General features: G+C 39.8%; 1 protein-coding gene across 1 annotated transcript in view; it reads right to left on the bottom strand.

Moving 5' to 3' along the window:
* PALMD (palmdelphin) overlaps positions 1-16,302 on the bottom strand; it is a 51,375-nt gene extending 35,073 nt beyond the window's left edge. The window contains exon 1 of the mRNA XM_059136265.1: positions 15,830-16,302. Within this exon, the coding sequence (XP_058992248.1) occupies positions 15,830-15,874 (45 nt within the window). The 5' untranslated portion in view covers positions 15,875-16,302. The remainder of the gene's footprint in view (positions 1-15,829) is intronic.
* Positions 16,303-18,078: the final 1,776 nt, after the last annotated feature.

Here is an 18,078-nt window from a genome sequence, read left to right as displayed (position 1 = left end):
TCCCACTTCTTAAAATTTCCCTCACTGTCCTGTCTATCATGAAGAACTGTGGCCAGTTCTGGCTGGCAACAGGAGTGGGGTCTCTCATTAGAAGGGAGTCCATTTTTCATTCCATATTTAGTGTTGGTGTCTAATCATCTCCCTTACGCCACAGGTAGCCCATAGAGAAGAGTGCCTTAAGTATAAGAGATGATGTTGAACCTAGCAAGGCTTCCCCACCCCTTTCAATAACCAGTTTGGGCTGGTTTCATCTTGGGTTGGTAATAAGGGAAGGAAAGCTGTGTGGGTAGAGGCAGGGCATCTGAAGTGTTTTGGCAACACAAGGCTTATAGAGGGTTGCTAAGGAATACCAGTGTTTTTTCTCTCAGAGGTAACATGATGCCTCCCTTATGTCAGTCTAGGTAATTAAGAAGATAATTTATAATGTTATAGGTATGATTCTCTTTTAAGATAGAAGTGCATTTTCCTCATAAAATATTCAATAGCAGATTATTATCCTTTTGCCAAATTTCATAGGGGCTTATAAGAATTACTGAAAAATAAGATGGCAGTAATTTAATTTTATTAAGACAAAATAAATAAGTCAACCTTAAGTTACATATCTAGCTCTATTGCTAGTATACCAAAAGTTACCATAGCCTGCTAATTCCTTCCAAAATTATCATGAAACAAATAGATGTGGGATGCCATCTGCTTCCCAAAATTACCCCAGGAGCTTGAGCATGTCTATAGACATCCGTTATAACCTGGCACATCATATATTTATTAATGTTAACTTTTATGAATAACTTGCATTGATGCTTACTTTTTAAATGTTCAACTAAGGAAGACTTCTATTTAATGAACAGTTGCGTAGATAGATTTTTAGCTGTCTGACTTAGAATATTTTAGCAGTTGACACCCACAAATTCCAATTCCGTATAAGCCTACCTCTTGATTATGTTGAAAATTAGTTTATCTTGAGCAACTAGAAAGCTATTGTGAACACCCATAATCCAGTATTATTGCAATCATGTACTTGATAAAAATAAGCACCGTACTTAGGAGTGTGACTATTTTAGAGATATTATAGGTTAACAAGGAGCTAATATTCCAGAATCCTTGAATCTGTAAAGAGGACAAGACTGATCCTAAGTTATTTAATGATTAATTTATCCAATACTGGGGTACTTATGTACAAACACTCTGTTCAGGGTCACCTTTGAAGTTGTGCAGTATTTAAAATTTTTTCAGAAGTAGATACTTTTGGGGCTCCTGGATGGCTCAGTCATTAAGCATTTGCCTTCTGCTCAGGTCATGATCCCAGGATAGAGCCCCACATCAGGCTCCCTGGTTGCCAGGAAGCCCGCTTCCCCCTCTCCCACTCCCCTTGCTTGTGTTCCCTCTCTTGCTGTCTCTCTCTGTCAAGTAAATAACTAAAATCTTAAAAAAAAAGTAGATTCTTTCATCAAGGAACTTACACTCTTTTTTTTTTAAAAAGATTATTTGTTTATTTATTTGACAGAGAAATCACAAGTAGGCAGAAGTAGGCAGAGAGGCAGCAGAAAGAGAGGGAGAAGCAGTCTTCCTGCTGAGCAGAGTCTGATGTGGGGCTCGATCCCAGGACCCTGGGACCATGACCCGAGCCTAAGGCAAAGGCTTAACCCACTGAACCACCCAGGTGCCCCCAAACTTACATTCTTATACAAAAAGAAAATCACTCATCCAAGTAACTATATAATTTAAGAAAAAAGGTAAGAAATGTCTTTCCTGGGGCACCTGGGTGGCTCAGTGGGTTAAAGCCTCTGCCTTTGGCTCGGGTCATGGTCTCAGGGTCCTGGGATCGAGCCCCGCATTGGGCTCTCTGCTCAGTGGGGAGCCTGCTTCCTCCTCTCTCCCTGCCTGCCTCTCTGACGACTTGTAATCTCTGTCTATCAAATAAATAAATTAAAAAAAATCTTTAAAGAAATGTCTTTCCTGAGACACAAGAGAAGGCTCTATGAGAGTTGAGGGGAGATAGAGAGCAGTTGTTTCTAGATGATGTGGTTGGAAGAGGCTCTAATGTAGCATTTGTGAAGAGTATGTTGGATGGCTGCTGGGGAGCAGGTGAGTGGGGGAGAAAGGGCACTCAAGTCAAGGGCTCAATGTGAGCAAAGGCTTGGAGGTAGAAAATTGGTACATTCTCTAGAACAGCAATTCTGGAATCTAAGTTGCCATATGGGTAGTGGGAAATAAAATAGGGATAAGAGGGAGTGCCTGGGTGGCTCAGCTGGTTGAACCACTGCCTTTGGCTCGGGTCGAGGTCCCGGAGTCCTGGGATTGAGTCCCACGTGGGGCTTCCTCTGCTTTGTGGGGAGCCTGCTTCTCCTTCTCCCTCAGCCTTTCCCCCTGCTTGTGCTCTCTCTCTCTCTGTCAAATAAATAAATAAAATCTTTAAAAAAAAATAGGGATACGAGGATGAAGAGAAGTCCTTAATAGAAAATATTCAATGATAGGACAAGAGGTTTGGAATTTACTTATGTACTGATAGAGAGCAATGAAAAGTGTTCAGAGGGAGAGGATTCATAGAGTTAAAACCATGTTTTAAGAAGTTTAATCTTGTGTAATTGGGTAGTAGATGTTGAAGGAGGACCGTGCAAATGGGGATCATCAGTTAGGCCAGGAGAACTTGAGCAAGGGATAGGAGAACATATGTCTGTCAGAGACCAAGGAGTTAAAGTTGGTTGGACTTGGCAACTGGTGACATATGGATGCAGGAAAGGAAGGGGTCAAATGTGAGTAAAAGTCTTTTATGCTTAGGTAGGGCAGAACTGTCAACAGATGCAAGATATTCAGGAGAAGGAAGAGGGGTTGGTAGGGGAGATGATGGATTCACACCAAGTTCAAGGTGTCTTTGGGACAGCCAGATAGAGTTATCTGGGGGGCCGTTGAAACATTGGTTGGAGAGAGATGTGGGGGTCAAAGATAGAGATGTTAGTGTTTCAGAAGGGATAGCTGAAGTCAGAAGATGGTCAGAGCACGACTGGAGACATATTTATGAAAAGAGAGGAGGGCTAAATACAGATCCTTCAGGAAGCGCCTACATTGAAGGGGTAGAAGAGGAAGGGAATCCATATGGAATTTTATTTCGAAGTCAATCAGAAATTATAATAGAACTTGACAAATTAGGCTAATTCAATTAGTCATTTCAGATTTGAATGAATGAATGAATGAATGAATGAATCTAGCAGATTCATTCTGCTAGAAGCTGAGTATCTTATAATTTCAATGTGCAGATAATGGTAACATGAAAATAAAGGGATGTGCTAACACAACATTCCCAGAAAAGAATCCTGAGCATAGTTAGAGGTTCACTAGAGTGCACTGAAACTTTGATTTCTAAAAGTCTTGAAAATTTCCTAAAAAATTCTTGAAAAAGGGACAAACATTTCAAAAGGGAAGGTAGACCATGAAGCCTGGGCAGTTTACAAGTGGAAACATGGCTACACAATTACAAATGATCTTGGGTAAGAAGAAAATAGAGTTGCTATAAAACAAAACCAAATAGTTTGGAATCAAGGAGAGCTCTCCAATGAGTTCATGAAACCAAGAATGAAGATTAGCCAGTGGTACCTACTTGTAATAGTATAAATAAATGTAAAAAAAAAAACAAAAAAAACCTCACGTGATGTGCAGATGAGAATCATGTGAAAAACATTGAGAGCACACAAAGCACAAGTTTATAAATGATTATGTATACTTAAGTCATATTGAGAGCAAAAAGGTAAAGGCAATCATTGGACAATCGCTGAGATACATAGTATAATAGCAACATGACGAAAATAGAACTATTCCGTTTCTATTTTGCTTCCACGTTTTTAATTAAGGAGAATAATTCTAACCCTGAAGAGGGTAGAGCAAATAAGCTTAAAGGAAAACTGAAGCACAAGAAGAAATAGAACACTGAAGACAGAGCTGTCCAGACTCTGATGGGGTTCATTTCAGAGAGTAGAAAATTTATAGACATGACAGAAAATTATTAGTATTATTTTTGTTATTTTTAAAGAGAGATTAAGCAGGGGTTGGGGGGCAGAGGAAGGGCCAGTGAGAATTTTAAACACGTTCCACGCCCAGCACAGAGCCCAGTGTGGGGCTTGATCTCATGACCCTGTAAACATGACCTGACCTGAAATCAAAAGTCTGATACTCAGCAGACTGAGCCACCCAGGTGCCCCAACATAACAGAAAATTACTGTCAAATAACCTTGGAATCTTGGGAGAAGAGGTCTCAAAGACTGAAAGTAGCAAATGTCCTAATTTTTGGAAGAGGGACAATGGGGGAATTATGAATATTTAAAGATTCGTGAACTTACTGGTTAATCCCTGGCAAAGTCATGGAATGAATTATTAAACAATGCTGTATTTAGACAAGCAATGTCTAAGAGATAACATTTGATTATTAAAAATGAAGCATTTAAAACTTTCTTTTGCTTAATTTTTCTAGATGGGCCGATGATGATTATGGTGGTTACAACAATAACTAACATTTACAGATATCTTTTTATGAGTCAGGAGCTACTTAAAGCTCTTCAATGAATCAATTTATTTTATCTTCCCCAAATGTTTTGAAGTAGGAACCATGTTTATCCCCAGTAGGTAGGTGAAGAAATTGATAAATGATATCTAGAGTACGGAAATTCAATACCTTGGTTTTAGCAGGGCTTTGGACAAAGTTTCTTATTTTATTCTTCCAGAAATTTGTGTAAATTCAAACAAAAAAATATAGTTGAAAGTGATTATATTAACATTAAAAAAACCCCAATGCCTCTAAGAAGAGAGAACACTAAAATTAAATCCAATAAACCAACAAACATAAATGTATTGAGGTAACTTTCTGACTCAGAATTTTGAGGGTGAAGTAGGGGGTGCTGGAAGATTTATTGTTAGAAACTGCTCCCGGTCGGCTAGTTTTAGGAATCAATGAAATAAAAGAGGACCAAATCAAGATTTTGAAATATCTTGTCTATTAGGGATGTTGGACCTAAATTAATGATTAATTTTATTCTTAACAAATGTAAGCTATGGAACTTTGTACAATATGTTAATTGTAGAAGATTAAAAAAATCCAGACAACTTTAAAGAAAAATATAAGAATCCCTTGTACTCCCACGGCTTTAGAACTAACTGCTGTCCACATTTTGATGCATTTTATTCCATTCTTTCTTCAGGATACCCAAACCACAGATGTGCACCCTTACATACACATACGTGCAAACCACGTGAGGGGGCCCATACACAGTTTGTGTTCCATTTTTTGTACTTAATATTGTGTCATGAGTGTCTCTCATGTTACTACATTTTACTAATAAAAATATTAAATTTTATTTAGAATACCATTATTTGCTCAGTCTCTCTTTTTTTTTTTTTTTAGTGGATTATGTATTTTATTTTTCTTTCTTCTTTACATCATCTTTTTTTTTTTAAATTTCTTTTCAGCATAACAGTATTCATTGTTTTTGCACCACACCCAGTGCTCCATGCAATCCGTGCCCTCTCTAATACCCACCACCTAGTTCCCCCAACCTCCCACCCCCGCCCCTTCAAAACCCTCAGATTGTTTTTCAGAGTCCATAGTCTCTCATGGTTCACCTCAGTCTCTCTCTTTTTTCTGCCCCTTAGGCTGCTTTGTATCTTTTGTTATAATGAGTAGTTATGTGATGAAGTTCCTTGTATGTAAATTTTGAACCACTTTTCTCTGAATATTTCCTCAAGATAGATCCCTAGAAGTTAGTTACCTAGGTATAGGGATGTTTTAAAAATTCTTAATACAGATTGTTAAAAAGACTTCAATGAAAAATAGTTTTAACTTATATTTCACCTCACCCTTACTAATTACGAATATTGCAAGTAAAAGTTCTTTTAGCAGTTTGCATAGGTCAAATAGTATCTCATTTTGATGTCTTAATGAGATTTCTGAGATTGGTGTGGGGAAATATTCATAATTTTATTGGCTATCTGTATCAATTATTTTTTAAATGCCTGTTTGTGATGTCTACCCTTTTTTCTGTAAAACATATTAATTATTTACTTATTAATGGGTAAGAACTCTTTGAATTAAGGATAATAACCTTTTGTTTGTCATTTTAGTTGCAAGTAATTTTTTAAATTGCATTTAAATTTTACTTCTGGGTTATTAGAAGTATTAAAAGTTCAGTTGCCTGGGTAGCTCAGTCGGTTAAGTGTCTGCTTTGGGCTAAGGTCCTGATCCCAGAGCCCTGGGATCTAGTGCCATATCAGGCTCCCTGCTGGGCAAGGAGTATGCTTCTCCCTCTGCCTGCACTCCCCCTGCTTGTGTGTGTGCTTTCTCTCTGGCAAAAAAGTAAATAAAATCTTAAAAAAAAAGTGCTGAAAATGTTACTCTATTATCTTGATGTCTTTAATATCTTTATTGTCTGAGATACAGTAATTATCCATCTATATTTTCCTCCAGTTTCCTAAAGAATTTTTTTAAAAGCCTCTTGCATCTAGCTGAATTATTTTGAATTATTTTGATTTATGGTAACTGCCAAGGACCTAATATTCTTTTTTCCAAATTTTTGGCTGATCTATAGCTCTATCAAAGGATTCTTTCCTATTGATTTACTTTTAAAAAAAAGTGTTAATTTTTATCATTTACTAATTTGGTATGTATATAAGGGTCTGGTTCCAGGTTACCTGCATAGTTGGGTTTGGTATTAATAGTACATAATTTAGATAATGTGTTGATGAGACAAATTAACATTTTATTGGTCAAGTTTTTGAGCTTTATTGCTTTTGTCTAAAATGTCTTAATTAGTAGCAATAGTTTTTTGGTTTTTTCCACTTGGGCTTGGAGTGATTTTTAAAAATTCCTATAGAAATAAAATTGAAAACCCAAACAATACTCTATCCACCTTACTCTCCATCAAAAAAAAAAAAAAAAAAAAAAAAGCCAAAAAACCATGTATTCTGGTAGAATTTTAAAAGTTACTCCTAACAGTAACTATCATTATCCAGAGATAATCAGAGATCAATACTCTTATATATGATTTATATCTGTGTGATATATTATAGCTCACATAAAATTGGAGGTGTATTTTACATATTTAGTAATCTGAACTTTTTAAATAAATCATGAACACAATGATATGTCATGTCATTAAATAGTATTCTAAATTATTTTTAATGGCTTCATATTATTCCATTATATGTAATATACACATATATATTATAGTATATATGTATACACACATACATATATGCATTCTATTTACTCAGCTAAATTCCTATTTTAGACATTGAGTTTGCTTCTACTTTTGTAATATAAGAAATGACTTTGCTATGTCGTGAGCACCTTAGGACTCCATCTGTGAGTGCATCTCTTATTTTTCTTTAGTATAAGATCCTTGTTAATAAAATTCTAGGTCAGAGGATAAATTAATTTTGACTTTTCTTCTACCAGTTGCCAAACTGTCTTGTTTAGTAATTTCATGCTGCCACCAGCAGTGAACAAGAATGCCTCCTTTGGGGTGCCTGCGTGGCTCAGTGGGTTAAGCTTCTGCCTTCGGCTCAGGTCGTGGTCTTAGGGTCCTGGGATCGAGCCCTGCATTGGGCTCTCTGCTTAGTGGGGAGTCTGCTTCTCCCTCACTCTCTGCCTGCCTCTCTGTCTACTTGTGATCTCTCTCTCTGTCAAATAAATATAGTCTTATATAAAAAAGAATGCTTCCTTTGAGGATTTTGATTGGAATTGCATTAAACATAAAATAAATTTGGAAAAATATGACGGATTTTTGGTATTTGAGCTTCACCTTAGGGAATGGTGTGCCTCCCCAAACACATATTGTTTAATAGTTTCATTATATAAATTCTGCACATTTCCTTGTCATAGTGGGTATAAGAGTATAAAAGTTTTTTTGTATAAATCTTACACATTCCTTAAGTAAGATTCTTTTCAGCTTTTAATGGTTGTTTTTTAATTTTATAGCTATTAGGAATGAGATATTTTTGTATTTCATTTTCTGACGAATAATTGTTTTTCAGGAAGTTACTGATTTTTGTGTATTCATTGTGTATCTGGCTACTGGCTTTTAAGTTAATGGTTATTCTTAACTTTACAGACACTGAAGCTAAGGACTAGAGTGTATTAATTTCCCCAAATGGTATGGTTGGTCCAGTGTTGAAACTGGTATTGAATCTAAATTTCTATAACTTCAAAGATGATGATTTTTTTGAAAGATTTTATTTATTTATTTGACAGAAAAGTAGAGAGATCCCAAGTAGGCAGAGAGGGAGGCAGACAGAGAGAGAGAGAGGGAAGCAGGCTCCCTGCTGAGCAGAGAGCCCAATATGGGACTTGATCCCAGGACCCTGAGATCATGACCTGAGCCGAAGACAGAGTCTTAATCCATGAGCCACCCAGGAGCCCCAGATGATGCTCTTTATACCACACCTTATCTTTTCTCAAATCTGTCATTAGAAATATAGCTCCCCAAACAAGATGGTATAGCACTAAGCACTCTGTACAGGTCAGTGTTTTGAGTACCCAATTTTAAGGCTGACACTGACATTTCAGAGTGTCTAGAATGAGCCTGTGATATGAGCAATGATCGAAATCAAGAAAATGAAGCCCTATGGCTTCAGTGACTGGAGCCATGGTGAGTGGGTGAGTGGGATTTTAAGGAAACGAGATTCTGAACTTAACACAGAGGGCTGTTCTCAAATGGGAGAGGGTATTGGGTGAGGTATGGACACACTTTTGGAAGCATTTAAGGAGAAGCTGGGTGAGCATCTTTGGAGCATAGCATCGTGAAGATGGGGATATGGACCTTCTCTAAGTTTTCTTCAGCTAGAGCAGGAAATCTCTATGTTTTCTCCTGGCTCTATGATTATTTCTGCATCCTAGTTCTGAAACACCCTCATTCTGAAGTTATCCACGGGCATTGGATGTGGTTATCACTACATCTTATGAGGTGAATGAAAAAGCACGCATTTTCTAAACCTTATTTTATTCAGTAACTTTAGACTTCTTTCCTAGCCAGAGAACAAACTCTGACACATCTCGAAATGAAACTCAGTTGGGCTACTCATTTATTCCTTTGTCCTTTCCTGTTTGTTCTAACGAATAGTGACAAAACAAACAAGGATAAAGAACAAACACAAGGTAAACCCCCCAAAACTCAAGGGTGATGGTGAACTTTGTTGTTGGCTTTAGTGAAAAAAATATTTTCAGCTTGATGGCCTTCATTCATTTACTCATTCACAAGGTGTGTGTGTGTGTGTGTGTGTGTGTGTGTGTGTGTTCCAGCTAGTGCTGAGCTCAGTGCTGGGGAGCTGTGTGAGATGCAGTGATGTCCCTGCCTTAGCAAATCCCGGCTGGAGGGAAGAGACCTTGTGTAATGGAAGTGAGATGGGAAGGTCACAGTCTCGGAGTATGGGATGCTCTGGGAAATGGTGCCAGCCCAGCCCTGTCAAAGCAATTACAAATGCTTCTGAAATGGCATCACTTTCTCTTTTCGCACCTCTACTCCCCTGTGGACTGTGGAAAGCAGAGGAGACTCTAAGGGCTGAAGGACTGGTTTGGGTTAGAAAATGCGGTTAAGTGAAGCAGAACCTCTACAGATTCTTCTCTCTCTTCCACTTCAAACTCTATTAAGAGTGAACCACAGAGGAAGTTCTAAATGGGGTGAGGTTTGTGGTTTTGAGGTTTCTTAGAATTTTATTGTGATGTTGCGGCCAGAGAGTGTGACAAGCAGAAGAATTGACCCAACTTGTGCTATTTAACGAATCCCTTAGCTTTTCATGGTGTTAGGTTTTCCACCTACAAAATGGGAACGATGACATCTGCTATCACAAATACTCATAGGATATTTGGACAAATGAGATACAGATGTGAAAGTTTTATATATATATAGAATATATATATTTTAAGGTCTAGGTGCTATGTGACAATAGGTGCTGTTATTATCATTATTAATCTTGTAATTCTTTCACTTAAGAAATGTCCTTTATGTTTTAGATCTGTGAGCCTAGGTGGATTTTGAGTAACAGTGGTAGCTCATTTGAATACGTTATACCTCTATGTCAATCACAGACACAGTTACACATGGAAAACATGGTGCTTCGGACAGGAACCAGTTTTGAGTTCTTTTCAGAGCTTCAGAGAATTATCTGGTTCCATGTCACTAAGGGCTTGACTGAGTCCTCTCAGTCGCTGGGGGTTTTATGGAAAAAAAAAATTAAAAAACGTAAAAAAAAAACCCCGTAAAAAACATTAAAAAAAAAAGTTTGGATCTCACTCAAACTGCTCCTATGGTCCCTTAGGAAAGCAGACATCCCACAGGCTTCTTGGTGAGGGGACTTGTGGAGGCAATGAATTTTAAGGGAGTCTCTTCCCCAAATGACATCATTGTCACTGACATAAGTTAAAAGATTTATATTTTATTTTTAGAGAAGCTAGGCCATTTGAGACGGGGGATGAGGGAGTGGAAGCCCCGTTTGAGTTTTAGCCAGAGCCCTGCGACCCTTGTTTATACTCTAGTTAGACTTCAGAGCTCAGACTCTGATTTACTTCAGTCCGAGTTTTGTAAAGAAGCAGCTTTTGTTTTTTAACCATCCAGTACTATGCAGAAGGTTCCTGGGGATCCTTGTTCGGAGAAGTCTTGGCAAAGCAGCATTATCATTCTGAAGCACGCTGGAAAAACCTCACCCTGTTATCAAAAAGCAGTTTCCTTAACAACTATCGAAATTATTATACCTCGTCACATGCCCTCCTTTGTGGGTGGGCTATTATGTTTGGCAAAGAAATGTGGTACAGCACATTTTGTTTGAAGCAACCTTTCCCTCTCTGGAAGAAACATGCAATCTCAGTATGGCTCTGTGGAAAATTGGGCTGAGGCTTGATTGTTCTAATTCTCACACTGGACTTCTTTACTGAAGAGATTCTTGCGTCTCCATGTACCATTGATATGGGCTGTCTTTAGATGCCCAAGACAAATGAGAAGACCTTCCTGTAACTTTGTCTTAACCACGAGGTACTTCGGAACAACGGTGCCTCTTGCGTTCTTTTAGCCATTATGATTTTAAGAAGTCCTTAGAACTCTAAATGAGGCAATGATCCAAACACACGTAAGGGTTTATCTTCAGGAAAGAGCCAGGAGGCTTGCTCTCCTTTTTACTTTCCTATCTGACAGGCAGAATGAATGGGGGAGAAATATATATGGCGGGCCCAGGAAGTAGAATTAGGGCTGGTTTCTGGGGTAACTTGGCACCATGCTGAGAAGGGCCCAGCACTTCATTTAACGCTGTGCTGTTGCCACGTTGATATTTTGAGTGCTTTTTGAACAAGGGTCCCCACATTTTCCTTGTGTGCTGGCCCCATAAATCATGTAGCAGGTCCTGCTTTGAGGCCATCAGCTGTCTTATTAAACACTAGAAGATCCCAGATATCGACAAAAAAGGAATGGGATGAAGTGTGGTGTCTGGTGACAGGCTATGCATGCTAATGAATTAACTAGAACCTGTGTGTGTGTGTTCTTGTTTTAATGTTGGTCTTTGTATTGGGTGGATTTCTGTTTTATGCAAGGAAATTTCTACCACCCAAGTTCCCACGTTTACAAGTCTAGAAAAAATTCCTTAGAAGTGGAAAGAAATAGGGAGTGGATCTGGGGAAATGTGAGAGCTCCTTATTATTTTGCGTCACGAGCGGCTTTGGCCGGCAAATCTGGCTCCGTTGCTCAAATTCCAGCGTCAGGACTTTATATGGCTCCCTTCCAAATGGAGTCAGTTCTAGGCAGGTGCTTGTTGTTGTGATTAGTTCTGTTGTCTAAATTGTGACAGAGCTCACCTCCTCCACATCTATGCTTACATGTCACCCCTCTGTGAGGCCCGTCCTGTCAACGTCGCTGTGATCCACAGCCCACTCCCTACTCCTGGTAGTAGTATTTCCCTTCCTTTCCTTTAAATACATAAGGCCTGGCTCATAGTAGGTGCTCGATCACCATTAATTGAATAAAGGAATGAGGAGACGGGTTGATAGCACACATTCCTAACAATTACAGATAAACCTTGATGAGAATTAAAACGTTCGCTTTATTCTTATCTCTTCACTCCCCAGCTGGGTCTGTTCTCGGAAAAATCGATTCTCATTCTCAGAATTCTTCTGGGGTCAGCCCCCAAACAGTGCTATTTTTATGATCTCTAGCCAGTTTAAGGTCTAGGAGTCTTCCAGTGTGAGTGTCCCCATGTTATTTAGGAACTGTATTTTCTAAGGTCATGGTAGGAATGGAGATAAGATAAAGCGTTCCTTGCAGAGTAGGATGTCGAGAACATATGGAATGTTACTACTCCTAAGGGAGGGGATCTCTCTTTTTCTGGAAGGAATTGGTCTAGGTCTTTCACTGGCTTTACTGTGGGCCAAGTTTCCTGCCAGAGAGGAGTTCTGTTGGGATAACTGTCAGTCCTTCATCTCACTCTTCCTGAGGATGCTGGAAATATCAGCGTCATCTATCCCAGTGATATTAAAAGTGAAATTCAAATTACTAGTCTACTTCAATAGCTCTTCTTTTGTATAAAAACTGGCTATTTGTTAAAATATGTACTAACTTGAAAAAAGCCTTAAGAAACTTTTCATCTAATCACTGTTTTTGAGTTACAGCTGAAAACTGAACTCTTTGGCTAAGAGAGACTTTGATGATTAATTCAGTGAAGGAAGGGTTGGTACATGGACAAAGTAATGAAGGAAGAACATGAGAGTACATGTATAAAATAGAATCCATATTTGACATACCCAGTCTGATATACTGGTTTTTAAACAATTGTTTCTGTGTACTTTCCATAATTTTTTCTTTATTCTCTTTGAGTTTTTGAGAAGACTTCTGACAATCTAAAATTCAGTTTACTGATAGAAGTGAAGGACACAATTACAGTATTAGTTTTCAATCTGAGAACCTAACTGCCACATTCCACCTACTTACTGTGCTTTATCTATTTATTTATTTATTTTTTAGAGGAATAAGAGGACGGGCGGGCACTTGGTTCTGTCAAGTTCTAGGCATAGACATTTGTGTTTTTCAACTCCTTGCAGTGGAAATAATGACTGTTTGGACACTCAAAACCAGGTGGAATAAATGTACAGTAAAGAGCATCTCGTTTCACAGTGAGGAAATGGAGGAACAAGTTTTAATATAAAAATCAAATAGAGGGGCACCTGGGTGGCTCAGTGGGTTAAGCCTCTGCCTTTGGCTCAGGTCATGATCCCAGGGTCCTGGGATCGAGCTCCCCATCGGGCTCTCTGCTCAGCGGGAAGCCTGCTTCCTCCTCTCTCTCTCTCTGCCTGCCTCTCTGCCTACTGCCTACTTGTGATCTCTCTCTGTCAAATAAATAAATAAAATCTTTAAAAAAAAAATCAAATAGATTTGAGAATGTAAAAAGGTTTTTTTTTTTCCCCCGTTCCCTAAGAAAGTCTATGAATTGCTGTGTTTGCGTACATTGGAAAAGTCTTATGATTTTGTTTCTTAAGCATACACATATTGCTTCAGTGAAAGGAAATAGGAAGAAAACAGTTAAAATGAGAAGACTGTGTCTGAGTTTTAGTTTAGGTCAGAGATTTCGAAAATTTTAAGTACTTTCTAAAGTGAAACAGTCCCAGCGAATTTTCTGGATACTGTATGTTTTCATTTTCCCAGGGGGGATGGGGCAGTGCTGAGGTGGCTTCCTGGTAAAACAAGGGTGGGGAAAGCTGGCATGTCCCGGGGTGTCTAGCAGGAGGTGGATGTGTTGTTTCCATGGACACACCACTGCTCTATTTTCCCCTCTAGGTTGTGACAAATGGGACTGAGTTTTGCCTGGTGAGGTGAAGGCTAGTATGAATTTATTCCCCAAAACTTTTTTTTCCAATCGCCCCCCGCAACCTCCGTAACCTTCATATAAACAATTTACGTCCAAGGTAGAATTACTTTGTGATCTTACTTTAGAGATTTGCTTAATTCCTTCTAATGGAATAGTTCAGGCTAATGGAACAATTCAAAGTGTAGGTGTGTGTGTATGTGTGTGTGTGTGTGTATGCGTGTGTGTTAATCATCAGAAAAAGTACACACCAGTATACTCAGGAACCTACTTACTCTCTTGCCTGCTTGGAAGGCGTGATGCCTCTTGTTCTACCTCTATTTTCATTTGGAACCCTCAGTGCAAATTCCTGGTTTTCCTGAATAACTGGAGGCAGTCATAACTTCAGACCACGTGCTGTTTCAGTGGGAGTTAAAAGGTGCTCTGGAGGGAATGTGGGCTTCAATAAGGCTGTGCTATAGTTCCAGAAGGAAAGTGGGGAACAACGGGCTTGTGTATTTCGCCAGCTACATGATATAGTTTAGTAATTTGGGAGGTAGAAGCAAAGGCTGAGCTGGTGCCCACACGACTCACACAGTGTAATAAAGTAACCTTTAGACAACAGCTGTAATGCAAAAAGCCCATGCCAAAAACAACAGAGCAGGGCCCAGTTCCTGTCCCTTAAAGCCTGACAGCTGAAACAGTGGCTGACTTTAAAGACACACACAAAAAAGAACAAAACAAAACAAACAATAGTTCCAAAGCAAAGTTTTCTGAAGAAAGGGAAATGTACTAATTAGAAGCTAGACATTTCAAAAGCATTGTCTTATGGAAAAGCGCCAACCTTATTGGTGGACGTCTGGACTTCTGGTTCCTTACTATTGGCTGAGAAAATGCTTCAACTTCTTGAATCATTTTTGGGTGACACTAAGACATTGTATCCATTTAATAAAAATGCTAAATTTGGATTAGCCTTATTATTTATGCTCTGGGAACTGGAAGAGCAGAGAATAATATCCTCCTACCCATCCTGATTTAACATCAGTTTTTAAAAAGTACTCATTTCTTTCTGACAGCTAATTTCAGTGGCAGAAAATGCTGAGAAATTGGGATCTGGATTTCCAAGTTTTAAGAAAATTATATCACAAATTGTAGCTAATCGTAACTGACTGTGCCACAGATTTCCAGGTTACTGCCAAATACAGGATTTCAGAAAATTAAAAAAAAAAAAAAAAAAAAAAAGCCAGGTCACTTAAGGAAAGTAGTTTATTTCTTGCTTCGATTCTTTCCCAGAACAGACATAAAAAATACACTATTTTCCTTCCCGGTATTAAGGAGATATTTTCCAAATCCGCAGCATTGCACGCATTGCATTCCTTTATCAGGATCTTACTCAGTTTGTGACTCTGCTGAAAACTGATCTCTAAGAATGAATCTGATACGTGCTTTTACCTACTTTTCTCTTGTTTAATGCTTAGTTTAATTAAGTACAATGACATTCATTCTGATTCTGTTAGGCTCTCTGGAACATACTACCTCATAACAGATAAAAAGTTTCAAGTTGTTTGTTTTATTCTTCCTCTTTCCCCCATTTCAAAGAATTTAACTTTTGGGTGTATTCCTTGCTTTAAAAAAGTCTCCAAGTTGAGGATCTGCTTTTTAATCCCCTGTCTGGCAAATACCCACTGGAGGAGAAACTGCCTTTTTTTTTTTTGACAAACTGCCTTTTTAAGGTACTGAGAAGGTACATGACAGTGAACCGAACTGCCTCCCCAGCTTCAGATTGCTCTTTAAGACGGCTGGCCGGCACAGTTGGGCGAAAATACAGACCACTGCCCTGCCCGCAGGTTCTGAAGCCCAAGAATGACAGAGGGTCACAGGGGTTAAGAGAGCGCCCGAGCCGCGTCCACGAAGGATGACAGTTCTGTTTTTCCACTCAGCGGCCGGGGCTCGGCGGCCCGGGGCACCAGCAGCGCGGCTGCCCTTCCCCTCAGCAACCACCTCCCCGAGTGATAGCTGGACGCAGACTTACTGTGATGGCCTGAAGTCTTTCCTTCACCAGCTCGGCTTCTTCCATGCTGGAAGTCAGGGGCAGGCAGACGGGGGCAGGAAGTCCCAAGCTACCATAAAGCAGGAGCCTCCTGGGGAAGAGGCGAGGGGTGACAGGGAGAAAGCCCTTGGCCCCCTTGGAGGAAGGCAGGAACCCCCGAGGCAGCAGGAGCGTCTCTGAGCAGATGTCCAGAGCCGGCCAGACAGACACATGTAATGAGAGTGTGCTGGGGAGGCAGACCCTGAGGCTGCTGGCGAGAGCTGACTGACAAGTCTGAGCGGCAGCCGCACCAGCCCTTTTCCTTCAGGAGCTGCCAGCTCTTTGTTGTAATGTGCACAGTTAGCAAGGCACATTTTCTCATTAACTGTTCCTTACCCAACTCATTATTTTCCAGGAGTGGCCCAGGGAGCCCGGAGGCAGAGGGTGTCATTGGCCTGTGCTCTAGCGACACAGGGCCACCTCTGGGTGTGTGTGGGTCTGTGTGTGTGTGTGTGTATCCAAAGTTTACCTGCACCCTCCTCCCGAGTTTGCAGAGACAGAGCCTCGCCTGGACTGACTGGGGCAAGCCACTCACTTGCCTTTCTTCCTCTGACCGGCTTCAGGCAATAATAATAAATTCTGTGTTTATCTCAGAACTGAGTATGGGGGCAAATTTTCCTCAGGTCGCCCTTCCGTCTCCCTCCTGCTCCCACTCAAGCAGTTGCTTTCAAATTTTGGAGTCTTGAGGTCAGGGAGAAATCAAAGGGGTTAAGGTGACGCTCGGCCCACTGAACAGTATTGGGTGTGATTTAAACATCCAGTACCACCCTCGGTTATTTCTTGTCTTGGATTGCCACGGGGTGCCATTCTTCCTCGGACCTTATTCAGAAATGACACTCTGGGCTTTCAGGAAGGTGCCCATTCGGACCTCACCAGTGCTGCAAGAGAAAGGAGCAAGCCTTTGAAAGTGTGGCCAGACATTTTGTAACTCGTGTGGTCTGACATTATATGGGTGTTCCCCTGACCTTTAGAAAAAGAAAGCCAAGCCCAGTGAAACACTTAGCAGAGGCTGGAAGCTTTACCATTGATCTTGTTTTCTTTCCTCTTTGATTTCTTTGATTAAATTTTGTGCAGTAAACCATAATTACCATCTACCTTGTTGTTCTGTGTTTGGATGTTATCAAGCACCTTCAGATCAACATTCAGCTGAACACGTTAAAGAGACAAGCCAGACAGTGACCATGTGGTTTAATTTCCTACACATTGTTGATCGTAATAATAATAGCTAATCTTTGTTGAATACTCTCTATAGAGAAATACTCCACATACTAAATATCATACAGAGTGCTGGGAGATAGATGCTATTATCCTTACTTTACAAACAAGGAAACCGAGGCTCAGAGCCGTAATTTGCTGCCTAGCTAATAATGGCAAACCCAAGACTGGCTGACAGACTTCATGAGAGCCGTTCATCAAGGCCTACCCAAGAAATGGGGCAAGGGAAGACACAGGTTGAAGGCTGAATCAGTCTTCATGAGAAAGAGTTGGACCCCCAGCCTGCTCTTCCATCTAGCTTCCAGAACACTTACATCTGGAAGCAAACCCCTTAGGGAGAACTCCTTGGGAATCTCTACAGTAATTTAGTGGCCCTAGAGAGAAGAGAAAAGATTTTTCCATATTGTCATGTGGAGCTACCCAACGGCAGAGTGAATCCCATCATTGTCAAGAGTCTGAAATCATCCTTGAGAGTAGCCTGACCTTGTTCATACATACTCAAAAGAGATGGTTTGGGAAACTAGAGAAGTGGAGAATTGATTAGGCCTGGGCCAAGTCTGGTGACTATTGGATGGATACTTGTGCTTAAAAAAAATCAAGCCTTCAGAATTTTTTACTTTGTTTGTGTAGGTCCTGGATGAAATTAAATACAAGGGAGAAGTAGTGATGAATATCTCAACCGGAATTGCTATTTGCAGCCCGGAACAGATGGGCAGTTATCCAATTATTAGTCTGGATATTTCCTAAAAACAATTTACCGCTCAAATATCATTTCTGCTGTGGGAAAACCCAAAGGTCTTCTAGTGTAGGGGAGGACTGGATAAAATAAGACCAGGGAATTTAGGAGGGAGCAGAGTTGTGACAACTGTTGGTACCATTCTGTGTTTATTCATTTATTTAGTTGATAATACTCCTAATTGCTAATATTTTAAAGGCATTTGTTATGCATTTATTCTGCACATACTTATTGAGTACCT

The sequence above is a fragment of the Mustela lutreola genome, chromosome 10 (assembly GCF_030435805.1).
Source record: "Mustela lutreola isolate mMusLut2 chromosome 10, mMusLut2.pri, whole genome shotgun sequence".
Taxonomy (NCBI): domain Eukaryota; kingdom Metazoa; phylum Chordata; class Mammalia; order Carnivora; family Mustelidae; genus Mustela; species Mustela lutreola.
This window is presented reverse-complemented; position numbering and strand designations above follow the sequence as displayed.